Source organism: Ochotona princeps, chromosome 13 (assembly GCF_030435755.1).
Source record: "Ochotona princeps isolate mOchPri1 chromosome 13, mOchPri1.hap1, whole genome shotgun sequence".
NCBI lineage: Eukaryota > Metazoa > Chordata > Mammalia > Lagomorpha > Ochotonidae > Ochotona > Ochotona princeps.
This window is the reverse complement of record NC_080844.1, coordinates 39,968,496-39,991,645: the sequence shown is the minus strand read 5'-3', so window position 1 is coordinate 39,991,645 and position 23,150 is coordinate 39,968,496. Positions and strand designations below refer to the sequence as shown.

Sequence of the window (23,150 nt, the reverse complement as noted above, 5' to 3'; positions counted from 1 at the left end):
CCAAACAGGTCATGGACATTAGCTCCAGTCCCTGCCCCTGGGTTCCTCTGGCCATGTCACAGTTCTGCCCTGATCTAGGTCTGTGACTTCCCTGGTGTGCACTGAGGCACTCCATCCGCTCCTCACCCTGTCCCAGCATTAAGGATGTTGTGTGGTGTGGAGGAGTCCCAGACAGTACCTTGCTTGACTTGGGTCACACTAGTCTTCCTTCTGTCACATGAGCTTGTTAGTGCTCTGTGCCAGAATCTTGTCCACCTGCAAGCCCCTTCCCCTGGCTCACATGCTGGCTCTTGTCCTCCACCATTTGACCCAAACATCATTCCTCAGAAAGGTCTTCCCAGGTCCCCACCCCCATTGAAGTGACCATCATCTCTACAGCACTGTGTCCTAATATCTTCACAACATCTATTAGCTTTGACGATGTGTTCTTTATCAACTGGTTTGATATGGAAGGTAAGCTGGGTGCTAAGTGGCAATTGGGTCCATGCTGTGTTTCTGACCTCGGGAGCACTGTCTAGCCACAGCAGGTACTGTGGAGGTCGCTGAGGGGTTGGAACAATGAAGGAATTTACTGCTGCCATCACTCAAACACTCTGGAGTCTTCCCACCTTCTCTTGGATTTTATGACACTGCTATTCCTAAACAAATCCATGACACAACATTTTGTATAAATGAAGTAGGAAGGGCCCTTGGCATTAATGACTGATCCTGCGGCCTCATGAGCTCAAAATGGGGAAATCAATACCCTAAATCCATCCCAAGACTCACTTCAGAAACTGGTCAGGTGTAGCTTTCTTTATAGGCAGGAGATGGATTGCTGATCAGTTATAAATAAAAATCAATTCACCGAAATCATATTCCGAACACACTGAAAAAGTTCAGGTAAGAGAGGAACCCACAATGCATCCTTTGGTAAAGGAAAAATATTGCCATACTGCTCAGTCCTTAATTAGCCAGCAGTGTGTATGCAAAGGTGACACTTGCCTCAAGCAAGCCACCCTGGCAGATGTTCTTGCAGTCACTCCCTTGCACATCCAGTGGTTGGCCTGGGAGTGAGACCCCTGCCTCCAGGCTGAAGCTCCTTAGCTGGAGATAACAGACAAGTCATTTCTCCTGGCAGATGTGTCTATGAAAATGGCTGCCTTTTCTGAGAACAAGCAACAGCAGAAGGTTTTCCTCCATTCATTCCTGAACAGGGACATGTTGTAGAGGATGGGGTTCAGGGCAGAGTTGGAGAAGGTGAAGGCCACCACCCAGAAGAAGAGAGACGGCCAGATGACTAGGTCCTGCTGGAAGTTCTGGATCAAGATGAGCAGAATGGTGATGATGATGGGACTCCACATGATGAAGAAGGAGACCATGAGCAGGAAGAGGGTGCGGAAGAGCCGGAAGTCCTGCTGCGACACGCGGACCTGGTGGCTCTCGGAGTAGGCCAGGCTCACTGTGAGCCTCCTCCTGGATGCCTTGGTTATCTGCAAGAAGCCAGGACAGAATCAGAGCACACTTCACGGTGGATCATCAGGGACTTGGGATCTGTCCTCTCCTGATGTGCTGATGAGGTCTGGCTTAGGACTTGGAGTGGAGAGAGCTGCCCTCCCAGAGACCTGGCCTGCTGCCTGCACTTAGATTGTGCTGGAAAGGATGGGGGGAATCCCAGTACCTATAAAACTGTCACATAATGCAATGTCATTAATAAAAATAAAAATAAGGATAAAAAAAAGAATGTGCTGGAAAAATATGGCAGAACATCACACACATTGAAAAGAGACGATGAGGGGAAGTAGAAGCCTGGATTAGTCATGAACACATTGTCTGTTCTGTTCCTCTCACCATTACCGCTCCCCAGAGGTGACTGAAATGAATGGGCTCCGGGGTGAGCTGCTGGAAATGCACCAGAAGCACACACATGGCGGGTGATGACATCTGAGCTGCCCTTGTGCCCGACACACAGCGCAGTTCACATATATTCCCTATGTAGCTGTGCCACGGTTTCCCCAGGTGCCTACTGCAGGGTACTTTGCTTGGCCGAGCTGGTTTGTCTGGGAAAGTGGTGGTTCAAGGGGCAGAATGCACTCTCTCGCCTCTCTGCCTTTCAGGCTGCTTGCTGGGGAGAGACCGCAGAAGAATGGTCAGGCAAAGCAGAAGCATGTCCCATACCCCACCAACAGTGGCCTTTTCCTGTCTCAAAAGCAAGAGGGAGTACATCCTAATCTGCCCCTGAGCCCCTGGGCTGAGGGCTGTGGAAGATTAGTGGACTCACAGGCCACTGCCATGGTCAACCAAACATGGGCCTGGCAATGTGCCAGGCCACCCCCGCATCTGGGGTGATGCAACTTAGCAAAGACCCCCTCAGCAGCAGGGCCTGTTGACACCTCACCATCACCACCTGGAAACCAGGAGCAGTGATCAACAGATGGGATCAGCTTCTCACCAGGGCAACCATGACCTTGAGGGCAACCGGGGATAGTAACAGCCCCCAGCTCCATCCCTTTCTCAGCCCCAGGGAAGCTGTGAAGTGACCTGGGGATGAACGTTTTAAAAGAAGAAGGCAGAACCAAAGAAGGACCTGAGGCTTCTGGAATCAGCTGTCCCTGCCCAGTATGAAAGAGGAGCTGGCCAGAGCTCTGCTGGTGACATTTGCTGAGAAAACACAGCTATTGGGTGTTTATGCCCCAAGTCGAGAGGCAGTAATTGGAAGAATCAACGCCCTCGCACCTAGCTTGGCACACCTAAGTGAGAGGGTGGGTACCGTAAATCCCTCAGTGGAAAGGTGACGGTGACTAATATTTTGTCCTGACAAGCAGGGTCAGAATTTCAGCAGAGGGATTGAGGGCATGAAAGACGACCCTGGTTTTGTGGGTTTTGCACGGGATTCTGAAATCTTTTTTGAGGGGACTCCTACAGGCCTCGTTCAGTCCTATTTCTGGTTTATTCAGTTAGAGGCTCCTGCTTCAGTGTTGGTCAGAGAGCGTTTGGACAGGGGGCAGTGTTGGGCACAGAAATGGCCCAGCTACTGGCCACGCTGACCAGACTAAAAGTCCCACGTGGGCTCCCCTCCACGGAGCCACACAGGAAGGCAACATGTTTGACCCACACAGAAATACCCCCTGGAGACCGCCAAGATGATTCGTGTCACTGTGGTCTCGGAGTCGGCAGTCTGTGTCTCCAACCAATTCTTGCAGCGTGCCATCTCAGCTGCTCCTGCCACCGCTGCTTCGGATCTGAGGACCACACTTGGCGTCACCAGGGACTGGTTCATCCTTCACCCTACTGGTGAGGAAGCAGCCATCGGAGAGACAGCTTGGTTAAGCTGCCTTGAAAACAGATAACTTGGGCCCGGTGTGGTAGCCTGGTAACTAAAGTCCTTGCCTTGCAACCTCTGGGATCCCATATGGACACCGCCAATTCACATTTTGGCTGCTCCACTTCCCATCAAGCTCCTTGCTTGTGGCCTGAGAAAGCAGTTGAGGACAGCCCAAAGCCTTGGGACCCTACACCAGAATGGGAGACCTGGGAGAAGCTCCTGACTCCTAGCATCGGATCAGTTCAGCACCAGCCATAGTGGCTACTTGGGGAGTGAACCAGCAGATGGAAGATTTTTATCTCCTTCTCTCTGGAAATCTGACTTTCAAATAAAAATGAATAAATGTTAAAACAAACAAACAAACAAACAAACAAATAGAAAACAGGTGACTTGCAAGTGTTCACTTCAGAAAGCAAAAAAGCCCAGTGACCTAGCTATCCTGTAAGCACAGACATAGGGGAGACCTCCAGGCCAACTCTCCTCTCTCATTTGGCTTCAGTGGTACCCCTTGGGGAAGGGGAGGGACCAGGCTAGAGGTGGCCAACTAGCCAGTGTTTTCATGAAACACAGCATCCATGAACCTGACACCCAGCCTGTGACTCCTGCTTCCTGGAAAGGACACACAGGCTGGAATATCCCCACTACACTGCTAACTCTGGCAAAGTGGTCTGGTCTGGGTCCTATTGCTTCTCCCTCAGAAAAAGCCTGCTGGCCGCATGGGAGGTGTTTATGCCACCTGCACAGGAAACTGAGCAGCCATAGATCTCATTGTCAGCCCCATGCTGGTCCCGTGGGACTGTTTCCCTGAGGCTCCTGAATTTCAGCAGGGGAAGTATTTAGCATTCTTTGCAATGTTGGCAAGCTAAGATCAAGATTTGAATGGCTTACAATATTCCCCTTAGACTACATGTGACCAACTCATTACAGGAAAGTGTTTGGATTGCATTTTGAGTCCATGCACTGACGGCTTGCTCTCCGTGGTGACTGGTGCTCTGTGCAGTGGTTTAGTGCACCTGGTCACAGTGACCGGGACAGCAGGCTTTCTGTCTCGCAGCTCCCCGTCCTCCAGAACCACAGAAATCGGAACGGCTGCTTTAGGGAAAACGTACGTGCAGCCAGCTCCATGTTGTACATCTGTTCAATTTTCACATTTAACCTTCACAGCTCCTCTTTGGATTTGTTCCATGATAATTCCCATTTTTCAGATGAGAAACTTGAACCTCAGGATGTTTAAGCCACCTTTTGAAATTAATTCCACTCATCACAATAAAGGGAAACCTCCATCTATGAAAACCCAATTTAAGATGATCCGTTTCAATCCTCCACCTCCAAGCAGCAGTATCCCATTTGTGTTCCAGTTCATTTTCTGGCTGTTTCACTTCCCATCCAACTCCCTGCTTGTGGTCTGGGAAAGCAATGGAGAATGGCCCAAGTCCTTGGGACCCTGTACCATGTGGGAGACCCTGGCTTCAGGTTGGAAGCTCCTGGCTTCAGGTTGGCTCAGCTCTGGCTATTGCAGCCATTTGGGAAGTGAATTAGTGGATGGAAGTTCTTTCTCTTGGGATCCCAGAGCGTGAAAGGTGAGCCCGCATGGGATCCCAGAGCGTGCAAGACGAGTACTTTAGCTGTTAGGCTACCACACTGGGCCCCAGTAAATATTTTTTTAATGAAATATTTCATAAAAGGCTGCAAGCAGCTGGCATGCTAAATCAGCAGGCTAATTTTCCACCTGCAGCACCAGCATCCCATGTAGGTACTGGTTTGAGTCCCTGCTATTCCACTTCTAATCCAGCTTCCTGACTCTGGACTGAGAAAGCAGTGGAGGATAGCCAAGGCCTTGGCTATCCATGTGGGAGACCTGGAAGAAGCTCCTGGATCCTGCCTTGGGTTTAGCTCAGCTTGAGCCATTGTGGCCATTTGGGGGCGTAAATCAGCAAGTAGAAGATTTCTCTCTCTCTCTCTCTCTCTCTCTCTCTCTCTCTCTCTCTCTCTGGGGGTGATGGGGATATACCATGTCCCAAACAGCCGGCATTGACAACTCAATCAAAGGTATTTATGACTTTCTGGGAGGCTGTTCCCCTAGGAAAACTTTGGAAATAGCCACTGAAGATGTATGGCCTGGGTCACAAGGAAAGAGGAAGCAGGGACGGCCACTGCTCCAGCCCATGAAACAGCCCGGGAAAGGTGACTGCTAGGGGAAGCGCCAAATGGCAGCCTGCCCTGAAATCTTGCCCAGGTCAGAGCAAGCAGCCAAGGGGAAGACCTCAAAGGGCATGACATGGGGCGCCAGTCCCAGGAGGAGGAGAAGGCCGTGTCACCAGCCGATTTAACAATGCTGCCTACTAGGTCCCTGTGTTTGGAGACCCAGGAAGACTATTAGCAAAATAAAGGTTCTGAAGAAAAGTCCTGCAGGAAAGAATTCCAGCTAACTTCAGTATTTTCCAAACTGAGCAGACCACAGGGTCCTTTCTAGTACCTGACATCCTGTACAACTCCAGGAAGTGCTCAAGGTGAGCGTCTGGGATCAGGCATTTGGTGCAATGATAAGTCACCCCTCAGGATGCTCCTGTCCCACATTAGAAGGCCTGGTTCACAACCTAGCCACACTGCCTGCCTTTCTGTTAGCACACAACCTGGGAGGTAGCAGGTGGCAGCTCAAGTACCTGGACCCCTGCCACCTTTAGGGGAGATCTGGGTGGAGTTCTAGGTTCCTGGCTTTGTTCTTGTGCGCCCATAAGCATCACACAGCCGTGGCTGTTGTAGGCATTCGGGAAGTGAGCCAGGAGATGGAAAAACTCTCTGTGTGTCTGCTTTCAAATACAATTAACATACAAAACGTTTTGAATGTGACTCTCTTTGGAAGAATAAAAGATCTTAGAACTTGATAGGAGCATATCTCAAATACAGAGCCGGACCCTAGGGGCTAGTGTTGTGGCCCTGCAGTATCCCATATCAGAGTACCAGGTTGAGTCCCAGCTGTTTCACTGTTTCATCCTCCACCCAGCTTCCTACTAATGTACCTGGGAAGGCAAAGCAAGATGGCCCAAGGACTGGGTGGCCGCCACCCACATGGGAGACCCAGATGGAGTTTCTGGCTTCTTGCTTCAGCCTGGTCCAGACTTGGCTGTTATAGCCATTTGGGGAGTAAATTAGTAGACGGAAGATCTCTCTCTCTCTCTCTTTCTCTCTCTCTCTCACACAAAATCCCACTCTGCCTTTCAAATAAACGAATTTAAAAAGAGAGAGTGATAGGGCCCGGCGGCGTGGCCTACCGGCTAAAGTCCTCGCCTTGAAAGCCCCGGGATCCCATATGGGCGCCAGTTCTAATCCCGGCAGCTCCACTTCCCATCCAGCTCCCTGCTTGTGGCCTGGGAAAGCAGTTGAGGACAGCCCAATGCACTGAGACACTGCACCCACGTGTGGGAGACCCGGAAGAGGTTCCAGGTTCCCGGCTTCGAATCGGCGCGCATCGGCCCTTTGCGGCTCACTTGGGGAGTGAATCATTGGACAGAAGATCTTCCTCTCTGTCTCTCCTCCTCTGTGTATATCTGGCTGTAATAAAATGAATAAATCTTTAAAAAAAAAAGAGAGAGAGAGTGATAGACCCTTGGCAAGGGGCAGTAGTGACAGACGAAGGTGAGGACCACGGGGCAGGAGGTGAAGTGAGGCTTGCATCCCACAAATGCAGGTGATGTTATGACTGGGTCTGTGCACGCAGCTCGTTCCCCGTGATGCTCAGTTGATTTTACTGAGCTCAGCTCCTGCCAGGTCCAGCTTGGGCAGAAAACCTGACTCAGTGTGTCTGAGCCATGTACGTCTTCAGGGCAGAGAAGGGGTAACTGCTGGGATCTGGCAGACACCCCATCCACCTGGTAGCAGTCTCCAAGTTACCAGCCCAACAGGCTCACAGGCACCAAATGAGGACCAATGCCATGGTCCTCTTGGAAAACGGGCAGCAGCCAGTTTGGATGGTGAGCTAGAAAGGAGCTTTTAAAAAAGTTGTAGGTTTGTATTACTGTTCTTTTAAAGACACGATCACCGTGGTTGATGTGGTGGCATGTAGGTTAAACCCCTGCCTGTGGTGCTACCATCTGATATGGGCACTGGTCTAAGTCCCAGCAGTTCCACTCTGATCTAACTCCCTGCTATTGCATCTGGGAAAGCAGAAGAGGCTGGCCCAAGTCCTTAGGACCCTGTACCAATGTGAGGGACCTGAAAGAAGCTGACCTTGAACTGACACAGCTCCAGGCGTTATAGCTATTTGAGCAGTGAACCAATAGATGGAAGATCTCTTTCTGTCTTGCCTCTCTCTATAAATCTGCTTTTCAAATTAAAAAGTTATAAAAAAAACCTTAAAACTTTATTTTAAAAAATGTTTAAAAAATCATATTTGCTTTTTCATCTGACTCTGTTAAAGCATTCACTGAGGCACACAGGACTGCAGTGGAAACTGGAAGACCGCATTAATTAAGTGACTTGCCCAAGGACCCACATAAAGCATGGGTTAGAAGCCCAGTCTTAGGACTGTGTTCCCAGTGGTTTCCCCACTGCCCAAGAAGACGAGGTCCCCTGGGCCCTTCCATGTGAGCCAAGACTCCTGCCCAGCTCCTCTTACAAGCATCTGTTGAGCACCTACAGTGAACACATCAGGCTTTGTTCTGTGCCTGAGGACAAAGCAGTGAACAGAACCAAGCCTCTGTCCTCATGAAGTGGGCAAGAAGGAAGATGTGCAAAGAATACATATTATGTGTCATGGGCAGAGGTGCTCCGAAGAGGACTAAATCAGGCCAAGGGGCTAGGGAAGGGATGGGGAGTCTTCCAGGGACAAAAGAGCCAAATGAAGTGGGCTGTAGCCTGTGCAGACATCTGGGGAAAAGAAGGCTAGAGAACCTGGCAGGCAGGTTCTTGAGGCAGTAGCAGTGGGTTGGCACATGTGAGGCAGCACCCAGACCAATGTACACACCAAACAGGGAGAATGGAAGGCCAGGGGAACAGGCAGGGCCCGATCATATAGAGTCTTTGGGTGAGGGCTTTGGGTTTGTTGCCCTGTGGGAGGGAGGTGACAGGATTCAAGTTCCATTTTCAACTTAGCACCCTGGTCACCATTTCACCCATGTGCGTCACGACAGGTGTGCTGTGACTGGGAGTTAGCCTGGGGTCTGTGATGGACAGAACTGCAGGCTGGGGTGGGTGCCGGGAGAGCAATGCACCTGCTGCGTCCGGGTCAGTGAATCAGACAAGCTCACGCCACTACTCACTAGATCACCCCGAAGTGATCACCCAGGTGGCCCTTAGCTTGGAGAAAGGAGCACACCAGAGCCCCCTAGGCATTTAAGAGACTCAGGAGTGGAGGATAAGGGAACCCCAGATGCAGCTGCCCATTGCAGCCAGCCCTGCCCCAGCAGCTATTCCTTGCGCTTGCTGGGCTCCACAGCCAGGCCTCCTGTTCATGTACTGGAAAATCTCAGCAGTGTGTCTGCCCCGCCTGCTGCTTAGGACACCTGTTGAAAGCATAGCTTTGCCTACCAAATGATAACAAGCACCATTTACTCCTCACCTTCCTCAGGCAGGCGTGACACTGTATATGACACCAACAGTTTCTTGCAGGCTCATAATAACTTCATTCTGCTAGCACAATGACCACCATGTTGCATAAGGAGGAAACTGATGTTCATACGGTAAGTAACTTGCCCATGGCCACATAGCCAATAAGTGGCAAGTGCAAGACTTAAGGCCAGGAGACTGAAGTAACCCTTCCAAGGCTCTGTGTCAGACTCCATGGCTCTTTGCACTCCTCTACAGCCTTTGGAGTTTGTAAAAGTGATTGCTGACTTGACTTGCAAGACAGAACTCATATTCACGAATTCACTTCCCAAATGCCGCCCCTCCCCCACCCCCCGGCTGGGGATGAGCCAAGACTGAAGCCAGGAGGTAGGCACTCAGTCCTGGGTCCCCATGCAGGTGGCAGGAACCCCACTGCTTGATCTATCACCTGCTGCTTCACAGGATTTGCATTAGCAGAAAACTGTCCAGAACCGCTGCTGTGAGACACACTGAGAATATACTGCTGTGAGACACACGCGTCTGAGCTACCAGGCTAGATGCCTGACCTTTGAGCAGCATTTTGAAGTTGGCATGGTGTTCTCACCCCAGTCTCAGACTCGCTCCTCCTGTGCTCCAGGGTCTCTCACTGGGTGGCAACACCCTTTCCTGGCCACCCTCTTTCTCACCTGTGCCTAAGTCCCTTCTCCATGAAGATTACAAGCTGCTCACTCTTGATCTGCCTCCACTCTCCACCAGGATTAGGCACACAACAGACCCCAGAGAAATGCCTGGGGAATGAGAGTATTGAGGCCCTGGGGCTGGATTATCTAGGCTGAAATGTTGACACTGCCACCTGCAAGCTGTGTGACCTTGGATGAATAGCATAACCTCTCAGTGCCTGCCTGGGTTTCTAGTTCCTGGCATATGATAAATGTTATATAAATATTTGTTCAATAAGTATTTAAAATCCATTCTGCATTTCGCTTCTTCCCCTCTTCCCCTGCTCCCCCCACGCTTCTTTCTTCTCAATTGAATAATAGCTAATAACTCAATAGCATGAATGGATCTGTATGTGAAGCCCTCTTCTAAGCACTTTCCAGGCCTTAAATCCAGGCTTGCATCTATCTCACAGCCTTGAACGAGCCTTAGGCTGAGAGCGTTGTAGTGGTACATAGGTCACCAGGTGAGCGAGGGCTAGAGAATCACATGGAAGGCCCAAGGACCACTAGGCCTGGATGGAGGCTCACTTGGCTCACCCTCTGAGCACCCAGGAAGATGACAGCCACATCCTCAACTACAAAAAGGCATCGTAAAAGTTGCCAGGGAGGAAACAGGATCCATGGGGCCCCACTGCCCATCTGCTTGTCAGATGATCCATACATAAATGGCTGCAAAGCCAAGATTCAACAACCATAAACTTGCACAAGGACGTGGAGGTTTTGCATGCAATCTTCTAACATGGGCGTAGCTCCAGTACGTGCTATTTGCTGTGCCAGCACCTGACATGCAAATGGGCTACCTGAATAATTAGGAACCAGGCTGGCCTGCCTTTGGGTGCCTGCCACACATGTTCACTTTGAAGACAGGGATTACTTCCTGAGTCAGGAGACAGATGAAATGGCCATTCCCTTCAGGGAGGGGCTAGCCACTGGAGATGATAGGAGGGGCTCCGGCAAGCTGCGTTTATGAGTGTTCAATTGATGAGCTGCTCTGTCAGCCTGCTGTACTTCCTCTAGGTATGTTAGGCTTCCTTAAAGGGACTTTAAAAGTGTGCCTGCTCCCTTGCCCCACTGCTGCAACCCCTACAACAGCTGCGTGTGTTACAGTGGACCCAGGCCACAATGTCCATCAACTAAGTTATGTCGTATCTGGTTGAGGACTGATCAGGAAGCCTTCCACTTAAAGAGTGATAGGAACTGATACAGGGAGATGGGCAGATACAGTGGCCAGTGAAACAGGGGAAGCTGCAGAGCAAGTAACAGCTCTCATACGGGAGAATAGAGGCGTGAGTCACATCAGATGGCTCTCTAGGCATCTTGACTTGAAGCTTCACGTGGCTGGCCAAACACACACACACAGGATTGTATAATGCACTCAAAGCATTCACCGAACACAAGAGATATGACCTATTTGGATCACTCATTAAATCCACACACACACACAAAATACATCACAAACACATGAAAAGTAAACTAAAACACATAAGAAGGGGGATAAAGTTGATTTTCAGTTTCCAGGTTATACATTTCCATGTCTGTTTTCACTTCCATTTATTTTTTATAAGGAGCTTGTACTTATTACTTTAACGATGAGTTTAAAAAGATAAAAATATGATTTAAGAGAAACACCAAGTTCTCATTCTTCAGGTTTGCAGCGCAGGTATGGCTTGGCAGTAAATCAGGTTTGGCTTGCCGTGAGCCTTCAGGTATCTTCCCACACAGAAATGGGCAGATTTTTACCATGAATGCGAGCCAAGTCCAGCTGCAGCATGGCACACACTTACCTGCAAAATCTTGGAGTAGCTGATCACGATGAGCAGTCCTGGCACCAAGAAGTTCAACATCACGAAAGACACATCCCACAAGATTTCTCCAGCAATGTTGGGCCAAACCAGGGTGCAAATCGGAATCTCCTAGTTACAGAAAGGAAAGAATGTCATTGAGGCGCTGGCTGCTTCTTTGGCCATTAGCTGAGTCCTCCTCGGGGGTGATAGTGTTGTGTAGTGCTGTTTCACATCTGGCAGGACCATAAATCTCAGACTCCTTCCCACTGATGCTCTCTTTCAAAGCCTTTGCTTCTGACCCTTAGAAAACCATCATTATTATTTCCGTTTTCCAGTGGACTTCAGTGAGTCTCAGGATCACAAATAAGAACTAGACAACTTGCAATGCTGAGACTCACTTAAGCCCACTGCGAGGAGCTCAGGTGTCTGACAAACCACGACAAAGCCCACCTTGCAGGGGGCCTTGCCAAACCATTACTTGATGCTGCTCCCATGATTTCTCACAATGAATAATGAGGTCAGGGAATAGACATCCAGCTCTGGTTATCCTCCGACAAAGTTTCTGTCCCCTTCTGATGGCAGGAATGAAATGATATAGAAACTAAGTTGTCCTCAACCCCTTTAGGTAGAAGAGCCTCACACACCCTGAAGAAGGACCACGTTACTGGTTTGGTGAGCAGAGCTGTGTAACCCACGTCCAGAAGTAATAGACCATCCTAGCATTACTCATTCATTCATTTGGCCAATATATATCCAATGCTATTTTCGGCAAAAGCAAAGGATTTACCATTTCCCAATTATGTATTATAATTAGGTGATCAAACTCAAAATAGGCAGTCATTTTCCTGTTTGGGTTTAATAGAAAACAGCAACTTCTGGTCTACCGGAGCATTCACTGTGCCCCAGGAAGCACTTGGCCACCATTATCTCACTTAATGCCCACAACATCCTCATCAAAGTGCACATTATGATTTTTCCACTTCAAAGAGGAGGAAGCTAAGGCTTAGAAACATCCCCTGAAAACCCTAGTCTAACACACTAAAAATGTAGTTGCTCCTAATCGTATGAAATTTTCCCCTGAAGAGTTTGGTGACATGAGGGGCCATCCAAGGACCTAGGAAGAAAATCCCAGTCCTGCTTATGCCTGGAAAGGGGAGGATGGGAAGGCCACATCCTTCTCCTGTGTTGTGGGATGGTGTGCAGTGCACAAAGCCTTCTAAAGAAGTGCTTCCACAGCAGGTCCTCTGCACCCAATGACAGAAAGTTTGTTAAGTGTTATCATGTTTTGGTGGGTGGACAGAGAACTTGTGTCTCTCCAGGATCAGTTGGCCGCTGGCAGTGAGGTTACCCCTCTTCTTCAGACAATCTGTGGGGCCTTCACTTTCTACTCAGACCTCTGCTACCCACAGACCCCTCATTCCTGCTCATTGGTGGCAACAGGCAGAGGCAGATATACGGAAACACCAGCTGGAGGAAATGAATCCCAGGCTTTCAGCTGCCTGGGTCTCCAATTCCTGTGCTTGCGAGGGAAAAGCGCACAGGGAGAGTAGAAAAGCATGACATTGGAACCATTTCTTAAGATTTTGTTTGTTTTTGTTGGAAAGTCACAGTTACAGAGAGAAGGAGAAACAGACCCTCTGTCTGCTGGCCCACCCCTCAAGTGGCTGCAACAACCAGAGCTGAGCCAATCTGAAGCCAGGAGCCTGGAGTCTGCCAGGTCTCCCACACAGGTGCAGGGTCCCAAAGCCTTGGTCAATCCTCCACTGGTTTCCCAGGCCACATGCAGGGAACTGGGTAGGAAGTGGAGCAGTCAGGACTCGATCCAGCGCCCACATGGGATTCCAGTGTGCCGGGGTCCGTGTGATGGATGTGGAAGACGGGAAGGTGTGAGGAGCATTGCTTCCATTGCAGGCAGGGCCGCTGAGACTTCCCCACTGAGTTTTCAGTAATCTACCTAGGCATTGTCTGCCTCTGCGGAGTTAACAGTTTACGTACGGTATCTGTGCGAGCTTGGAAGCTGATGTTGCTGATGTTGCTTTTAGCAGTGAGGTTTCTCACTACTGCTGCTACAGCTGCCCCATTGATATGCTAATCAAGGGTGTTCTGTCCCCAGGTGGTGGGAACTTGTTTAGAGCCTTTCCTCTCCCATTGATGATATGCTAATCAAGGGTGCTAACTTTCCAGGTATAGGGGAAACCCATTCTTTCCTTCTTTCTTTGATCTTTGGGTCCTGCTTCCTGTGTTACATTTCTTCCCTGAGCTGATTCTTTCTTTGAGCTTTACATTTCCTCCTTTAGCTGATTCAAGAGGTATGTGTTACTGATTGAGCTTGCCTTATCTTTAGTAACACCCATTTAATCATGACGTAAAAAGTCTGAGCCAGAGTTTAACTGATTCTGTATAAATAAAGCGGACGGCTTTATTGCTGTGTCCACTATCATCATGGAATTCTAGTGGTCCGTCTCTTTCTTTCTCTCTTTGCGCCGACGCCACGCACACTTCACGAGTTTCGAACCCCGGGCTGGAGCTGGACTCCGGCACCAGTGCATTCAAGGATTTAGCCACCAGGCCATCACTCTTGGTCCAAAACCATTTCTTCAAAGCCCTCAGGGTTTTGTCTCTCTGTATTCCACATATAGAGAAAATTTGAAGCACAATTTTAATGGGGCAGACATTCAGCCCTGTAGTTAAAATACCACTTACTTCACTTACATTCCATATCAATGTGTCTCCACTTCTGATCCAGCTTCCTCCTAGTGTGCACTATGGCAGCTAGTAAGTGATAGCTTAAGTAGTTGGGTCATTGCTACCCACATGGAGACTTGGACTCAGTTCCTGTCTCCCGGCACTGACCTGGCCTAGACTGTTGCAGGCATTGAGGGAATGAACCAGAAGGTGGAAGCCAGTACTTCTTTCTCCCTCTGCCTTTCACATAAAATCCAAAAAGAAATGTCAAATCCCACAAGGGACTCTCAACTCTTTCCAAAAATCTTTTGCAGATCAACTGCCAAAATCTCTTCCAATTCAACAGGATTTTATAGAAGAAACTGTCACAATAGAACAAGATGCTCACCCTTCTTTACAGGCCAAAAAGCCCCTATGCCATTTGCCCATGTGAAATCATCAAAATGGAGTTGCTGGTGTCAAACCCTAACAATGTGAATAGATAAACCTGGAGGTGATGATAGAAGGGACCCTGTGCCTGTCTGCCTGATGGTAAGAACACTGACCAAGACACGTGGCCACAGCATACCCTTGGGCAAAAGTGGGCACAACCCTACAAGACAGACACCTCCCGTGGAATCCTGTACTGACCCTGGTTGCAGAATTTTTTTTTAAAGATTCATTTTATTTATTTGAAAGGTAGAGTGACAAGCAGGGTGAGAGAGAAAGAGAATGACTCCATCCACTAGTTTACTCCCCAGATGGCTGAAGCAGAGGAATGATGGACAAAAGAAATTGGAACTCCATCAGGGTCTCTCACAAGGGTGCAGGGGCCCAAGCAGTTGGGCCATCTTTTGCTGCTTTCCCAGTCACATCACAGGGAGCTAGATCAGAAGTGGAGCAGCTGGGGCTTGAACCAGTGTTGCACTATGCAATGCTCCTGGCATCATAGACAGCAGTTTAACCTGCTGCACCAACAATGTGGGCCCGAGGATTATCATGTCACTGTATCTTGCGTAGTCCTGGTCGTTCTACATTGCCTCAACATCTTGAATATGCTCATGAAGGCACACATGTTCCCCAGTTAATTGGTTGTCTTTGGAGCACTGCTCCCTCCATTTGTCATGTAGGGTGCCACCTGTGTGATCCTACTGTGCTGAACATGCATACATACACATCTGCCTTGAAAAAAGACTGGAAGAATACACTCCAGAAAGCTAATACTTCCTGTAGGTGGGCCTCTCAGTGATTGCTCTTCTTTTGGCTTAACTAAATTTTCCAAATTTGCCATATTGTGCCTATGTTGCTTTTCTTGAGAGCAAACGGTAATACTGGTTTCATTTTAAGGGAGATGATGGCATACAGGAAACATAGTTTGGGGTAACAGTTCAGCAAACCTCACCAGTTCTTTCATGACAGAGACCATGGACTCAACTCAGCAAGCTTCCTGAAGTCCATGACTTCAATGAAGCTGCTCCCTCACCTTTGGATGTGAGGCTCTTCCCCCGGGCAGGAAGGGTGACGAGAACACAACATGAGAACTCTGCATGGTGCCCCATCCATGAACTAAGACACAGCGTGACCTGTGTGGTGGCCTAAGCGAAGAATTGACAAACCCTGTAGAAGGTATTGCATGGTATTGTTGATAAAAGCCATCTCCCATTCAAAACCATTACTAGTAAAAACCAGGCACCACACCACAAAGATCTGAGCGGGGCCCAAACTTGGAATCTGTGGGAAGGTTCATATGATTGAAGTCATTTCCAGACATTCTCCCACGGATGGTAATTAGCAGAGGAAAGGTTGGCTAGAATATGGAAAGTGGGGCATGAGTGTTAGCATATTCTCTGGACGTTTTCTGTACATTTGAAACCCTTCCTGGTTTTACAGAAGAGATTTCAAGGGCTCAGCACAATTACCCAAATGGCTGATCATCCCCTTGCAAGCCCCTTATAGGTTAGTGTCCCAATTGCTCAATTTCCATAAAGCCCCCCGCTTGTGGCCTGGGAAACCGTTCAAGGATGTCCCAAAGCTTTGTGACTCTGCACCTACATGGGAGACCTGGAAGAGGCTTCTGGCTCCTGGCTTAAGATTGGCTCAGCTGTAGCCATTACGGTCATTTGGGGAGTAAATCAGCAGGTGAAAAAAAAAATCTTTCTGTTTATCTCTCATTCTCTCTGTAAATCTGTTTTTCCAATAAAAATAACTGAATCTTTTAAAAAAAAAGTTTAAAAATAAAAATACTGGGCCTGCCGGTACTGAGTTACAGAACTGGGCTTGGCAGTGCCAACAACAGGGGCTCTTGAATTCATTGGCTCAGTTACTCATGGTCTCCAGCCACAGGGGCTGAGCCAGAGGGAGGCCACACAGTGAGGACGAGTAAGGCACCTGTCCCGTCTGTCCTCCAGGAGGTCACGATGTGTTTAGAGGGGGAGAAGGATGCAAAGACACCTCACTCCAGGACAGGGAGCAGCAAGTGGGACAACCGAGTCACTAGGAACGTTACATCCAGGACAGGCTGCCTCAGCTGTGCCAGGGAGGGTTAGGGCAGTGGGGCTGCATTGGGGGTGTTAGGAGGAGACAGATGCTCAAGTGTCAAAAACAAGAGAGGAGGGCAGAAGGCCACAGACCATAGAAGTTCAGTGTGCCTAGGATTCCACCCCATCCCCAGCCTCACCTCTGCTACCTCATCTAAGCCACAGCTTCTTTTGGGGGTGATGCTCCTGGCCACCCTTCTTAGCCCAGTGCTGTCCTGACCAGGGACACCCATCATCACTGCCCTACCATCAATGCCACCAACTCATCCTGGCAGATCCATTGCAGGGTGACTAAGCTTTGACCATCCTACCCATAAAATCCTTCCACCTCCTGCCAAATCACTCCCCAAGCCACCAGGAGCCTGCCTCCCTACTCCGCAATCCTAAGTAGCTATCCAACCTGCCTATCTCCCTCATTCTCACTGGCAAGTCCAAACTTCCCACAGGGCCAAAGCTGACCCTCCTCCCACTTGCTCCTGCCAGGCTCCCAGCACCACCTGTTGTCACTGCTGCATTTCATGGGACATGGCTGGGGACCCCTTGCAGGACCAAGAGCAGCAAGTAGGGCTTCTGGGGCCTCCACATGATCTGGTTCCTCTGCTCATGGTGCCCTTGAGTTCCCCTGTAACATTGCACAACTCAGTGCTCCTTATACCCACAGCCAGTGGAGACACATGCTCAGGCTTCCAACATGCAGCCTGTGTAGGAAGCACCTGTGTGGCTCTCAGGAGGTATCCTGCAGCAGGCAGGGGCATAGCCTAACTCACCGCAGCATCCCAGCACCTGCTGGGGGCACAGTTGGAGGGATTCTCTAGATAGGACTGATATACCGGTCTCGGTTCACTGCTCACGTGTCCAGCCCTCCTCCCCCCAGCACATTGGCTGACCTGCAGGTGAACTGTGTCTGACTCCAGCAGTGCCCTTGTCTCCCTGCAGCACCTGCCCCAATTCTTCAAGTCAAATGGACGATGCCGATGCCATTGAAGCTAAATAGGAATCTTTTCTATCAGCTTCCCAACAGAAAAGAAAGAAACCATCAAGACAAGAGACGGACTTACTCTCCTGTGTTTTGAAAGGATATCGGATAGCGCCAAAGGCAAGTGAGCTGTGTTTGTGTTCTCAGGCTCCAAGCCCTCCACAGAGCCATGGAAACATTACTGGTCTGGTATTAAACGTCCCTTAAGGAAATATGAGCTCATGGGGCTAGGGTGCCGGAGGAGCCAGACTTGGCCTACACTCCAGCTGCATCCTTTGCCCGCACAGCTTTGGCCATTTCCTCCTACAGAAAGTAAACCTCATGACACCTACTTGTGGGTTATGGCGATGACCACTAAGGACCAGGTCTAGACTGTCTGCATGCCCAGTAAAATCACTTCCTTTTCTTCATTTATGTACATTTATATGGTGTGTGGCGGGGACGAGTGGAGATGCACACTCAGTATACGTTTGCACAATGAGTGGGTGGCACAATCTGGCCAGGGTGGACAGTCTTCCCCATCTGCCCAGTTGGGTTACCGCCCAGCTGGGGCCACAGCACACACCAGGAGGAATCCCCATCGCAGCAGGTAGAGCACCCCAGCTGACATGGGAACGTTGCTAAGAAGTTTCCACCCTTGGAGAGTGGCAGCCCATCATTTCACAGCAATCAGGAGAATTACACTGTTTGAGGACTGTTTAACATGTTTATGCTTGATGATAAGGCAAGCAATAGCAGCCTGTAATTCTTGAGTGCTTCACTGTGGACGTGCCAGGTGTGGGCCCATTGACTGAACATTAGTCCCCATGGTAATTCCATAGGCTTGACCCTGTATCATCATGCCCATTTTGCAAACAAGCAGAGTGACGCATAAAGAGGCATGATCGCTTGCCTTGTGTCATGTGACTCTTATAAGGATCCAGAAATGGGAGTTGGACTTGCCATGTCTAACTCCAAAGCATCACCCTTAAATACCACACTGCTGGGATTTCTAACATGTCTATAGTCTCACCCACTCTTATGTGTCATTTCAGAATCTGGTCTCCCATCCCCACTGTGTCCCTGTCTCGGAAGTCTCAGAAGAGCAGAGAGCTCCCAGGCACACTGCTTCCCTGGATGGACTGCAAGGAGGTGGGTTAGTCTCCTTAACCGGGGTGCCAGTGAGTGCCTGGAGCTAGCAGGTGCTCTCAGCACATGACAGGGTAAGAAAATATTCCCCCAAACAAAACCTCCACAGGCAGTGTTCCAGCAGGCAGACTCTGCAAGCAGAAAGCTTGCAGGCAGCAGTGACTATGAGACCTGAGAAAGGCAGCTATGGCTCATTTTAAATATGAGTTAGTCCAGACTAGACCCTCCTCAGTCCTGTTTCCAAATGGCTGTATTCTCTCTCTCCTCTCTCAGACCTTGAGAGCTGGGGGGATGTAGGCAGCGTGTAGGTCTGCTAGCTGGTATCCTTGAGAGGAACGCAGCAAACCTAGAATGCCACAGCCCTCCGCCCCTTTACTCATGGGGAATATGTTGTGAGACCCTTGAAACTACAGGCTGCCAAACCCTGTACATACGATGATATATATGGTATCTAGAATTTTTCCCTGTGATAAAGTTTAATTTATAAATTAGGTGCTGTGAAAGATTAACATTACTTTATAAGAAGACAGAACAATTATCATAGGCTATAATAAAAAGGATTGACATTTGTGAATTGTTTAATTGTGAAATTATCCAGTAAGTATTTTTAGGCCTTGGCTGACAGGTGGTAGTTAAAAGCCATAGGTAGATAGATAGATACAATAACAGTAAAATAATAATAGTGAAAGAGCAAGAGAAAGGGAGGGAAGGAGAAAGAGAGAGAAAGAGAGAGAGGGGTAGAGAGAGAGGTCAATTAGGGTTGAGATTGGGGAGAAAACCAGGGAGATGAGAGCAGACGGAGTGACCCATTTTTTTCACTACACACTTCCTCCCGAGCACCACCACTTGCGCTAATTTCTGTGACTGGTTCTGCTGCAGGTCACTAAGGCACCTGGCTACCCAAGCTTCCTGAGGTGGAATAGGGGCCCATTGCCTCCTAGTGACTTGGCCCAAAGGCCTTTCTAGTGACTCTTCAAACTGAAGAATTCTCTCCCATGTTAGAACGAGAGGGATCCGTGTACCCAGCTGCCACTAGGTCAGCCTGCGTAGAAGCAACTGGCTATGCAATTCTGGCCGTTCTGCAAGTGCTATTGGGGGCACCAACCCCACACAGAGGCCACATCAGCAGGGACGTGCAGAGCCCCCAGGCACAGAGGGAGGTCCCATTTCATCACCTGTGTCCATGTCAGCACACCCTCAGTCTAAGGCTTTGGCAGGAAGGGGAAAAGGATTTTCTTTAATCACATTATTTGCCAATAAGTAGTATTATATCTCAAAGAATTGGGAAAGGCACGAATTTCCAAGTCTGGAAATTTAAAAATATGTTCTATTTGATCTTTAATTTTCTTAATTTCTGAGAAATCCCTTGGGTTCTATGAAAAACACAGACAGAGAGCACCTCAGGGAAGGAAAGGCTTAAAGATGTGGCGGGTGGCAGAACCCTAGATTCCTGCTCCTCTCACTGGTCTTCTTGTAGAAGCCTGTGGGTGGCCCGCCTGGGTTCTCAGGTACACCTGCACTGAGCAGGATGACTCTGCTGATGTGCTGCAGTCCACGATTGGCCTGCACCTGTCGCAGCCAGCAAGTCCGCGAATCCAGGCTCTCTGGGTCCCCAGCCCTGACTTGTCAGGCTACCACATGGGCAGGCCTGGCTCTTCAGGCTCAGGGATTCTTGGAGCAATTGCTGATCTGAGGCAGCTCCTACCTGCTAGTCCATCCAAGGTCAGAAGCAAACAAACACCCCTCAACAGAGCCCACACAGTCACAGGCATAGTGGGGTGACTGTCGTTGGTGATGTCATGTGGAACATTTACCAAAAAAGGGGAGGCAGGAAAGACCAGAGGAAAAAATGTGGAGTGTTTTCAACTTGTGATGGAGAGACCCATGGGGTATCTGAGGTGTGTCTGAGGAGATGGATCTGTTTGTCCTGATTCCACAATGCGAGAATGTGCACAGTGGGGGGTCCTCTGGCACCCCACTAACATGTATAGTTTCCCTTGAAAAGTTTAAACAAATTATAAGATAAATAAATGATAACACTAGTCTCTCCTCCGCAAAAAAAAAAAAAAAAATGTATTCCACACAAGAAATAAACTATGAGGAACAGGCTGTTAGGTTTGAATTGTGTTCCATTTATATTATCTGAGAAAGAGAGAGAGAAGGGAGCGGAGGGGAAAGCAGAGAAGTGAAAGAAAAAAAAAACAGAACTGCTTGCTGGAACAGGATGAAACTCCACCCCCGCCCCACCCTCTGGAAGGCTCCTGTGGGGCCTGGGGAGAAGCCCAGAGAAGCCCACCTCTGCACCTGCTCTCCAGAGGGTCACAAAGCCTGCAAGGAGCGGCAGTTCTGACTAACTGTTCAGAGTGCGCTCTCCCTTCCCCAGAGGCCAACTCCCTCCCCCACACCACCACCTGTGGCCCACTAAGACAGCCTGTCTTTGAGGTGGTCCAGAGTGCCCCCACTGCCTCCTAGCTCCAGAGGTGAGAGTTAAAACCCGTGAACTTAGCAGGGACACAGAAGGCAAGGAGAACGCAGCCTGGAGCCAGCCCCTCTTGGCGCTAGGAGGCCGTGCACACTGACCAAGTCTCCCAGCAGGGAGAGGCTGAGGAGCTCAACAAACTGGGAAGACCCAGGGTTCTGTGCTTACCCGCGACCCCTCCCCTGTCCTTCCAACCCAAGGTGGCCTTGCAGGTGAATCTAGGCGCTCAAACTCTGCAGCCGCACCGCACCGCACCAAGATTTTGGAAGGCAGAACCCCAGGGGATTAGAGCCAGCATCTGGCACCGTCCACAAAGCTTTTGTCAGACCTTGGTCTCACAGCCGCCTTGTGACCCCAGCATAACTGGGGATCTGCCGCCTGGAATGAAGCTTCACATTTGTGCCGCTGAGATACCCTGAAGGCTTTGATCTAAGGCCCCCAGGGTAGGAGCCGGGAGAGCCAGCCTAATCCGAATCCTGCAGATGGAAAAACTGGGGCTCCCAGAGAGGAAGTCACAGCTCCTTCAGAGGCAGCACCAGGTCTCAGATGCCCTTTGTCCCTCCCACACTTCACAAGCACCTTCCATGGGCTTTCCTAGCTGGATACTAAGCCAATGGAAACTGGCTCAGCTCCTGCTGCAACTCTGGTCGAACCTGGGCTTTCTAATCAGGAAAGTGGGTGTGATATTATGTCACCAGGCGAGAAGTCAGAACACAACACATTCGACAGCCATCTTGCACCTCTAAATTCTATCTGGTTCCTAATCTTGCAAAGTCCTTCCAGTATTGCAAGACTTTTGGAGACGCCATTTAAAGCATTTGGGAGGGAGTTTTAAGAGACCCATGTCGCAGGATGGTCGAGATTTGAGATGAAACTTTACCGCTCTAGGCACGGGTCTGCCATTACAATTATGTGTAAGAAAGTAGCCCTTCTTGTATGAATTATAATATTAGATTATAGCATCATTCGGGCTCACTGCTAACAGTCGGGTCCCTCCTCGCAGCCTGTCCCGGACACCTGCTAGCCGCACACAGTCCGGCGCTCACCTGGTCAGCGCCGGGGAACCGCTGCTGGACTACCTGGAAGAAGACGCAGAGCGGCAGAGCGGTGAGCGCCGAGTAGCCCCAGATGAAGGCTAGCAGCATAGCCCGCGCCCGCCGCCCTGGGCCCCGCACGCCTTGCTGCAGGCGCACGATGCACACCATCCGCTCCAGACTGACGGCGGCCAGCGTAAGGATGGTGACACTGCCGCTCAGGCTCATCCCGTAGAAGAGCAGGTGGCAGGCAACACGGCCCAGAAACCAGGCCTCAGTCCAGCGCACGACCAGTACTGGCGGGATGGCGACAGCGAAGAGGAGGTCGGCGCAGAAAAGGTTGAGCACCAGACAAGCGGTGGCTCCGCGGCGCCGTCGGCGCGCCACCAGCACCAGGGCGCACACGTTGCCCACCAGCGACACCGCAAAGATCAGCGACAGCACGATCGTCTCCACGGCGCTCACCACCAGCCGGTGGTCGCCCTTGAAGTCGGAGAAGAAGGGGAAGCGGGTGCGGTTGACTTGCTCCTGGCTGCGCGGGGCGCCAGCGCCCGCCGTCTGCACGCACTCTAAGGACATGCCGGGCGCCCGGCCGCCCGCAGCCATCTGCGAGAGCGCTCATCTGGGAGATGACTGAGTGCCAAGGCGGGGAAAGAGGGAGGGTGGCTGTTGCGACATCGCCCCTCTGACGGCCCCCCTCCCTCCCGCACGAACAGCAGCAGCGCCGGCGCCTGGCGCAGGGAGCTGCGCCCAGGGCGCGCGGGAACGAGGAAGTGCTGCAGCACCCCGGTTGCGGCCACTCCCCGCTAGCCCAAGGTTAAGTCTTAGAGCCCTGGGGCGGCTTGGAAGCCACCAGACGCCAGTGAGTCCCTGGAGTGCCCGCGGGACCTCCCAGACTCTGCCAGTTTGTAGGACACACCAGTGTAAAACATCTTACCACAGATTCAATTAAATGCTAAGAATGTCGCAGCTGGACTTGGG

General features: G+C 50.2%; 1 protein-coding gene across 1 annotated transcript; it reads right to left on the bottom strand.

Annotated features, from left to right (window-relative positions):
* Position 1: 1 nt before the first annotated feature.
* Positions 2-22,853, bottom strand: FFAR4 (free fatty acid receptor 4). The gene is made up of 3 exons (XM_004580059.4): positions 22,182-22,853; positions 11,352-11,480; positions 2-1,472 (listed from the first exon to the last, which is right to left on the bottom strand). Exons 1-3 carry the CDS (start codon positions 22,773-22,775, stop codon positions 1,083-1,085), a joined length of 1,113 nt encoding a protein of 370 aa, XP_004580116.2. The 5' UTR covers positions 22,776-22,853; the 3' UTR covers positions 2-1,082.
* Between the last annotated feature and the right edge of the window lie 297 nt (positions 22,854-23,150).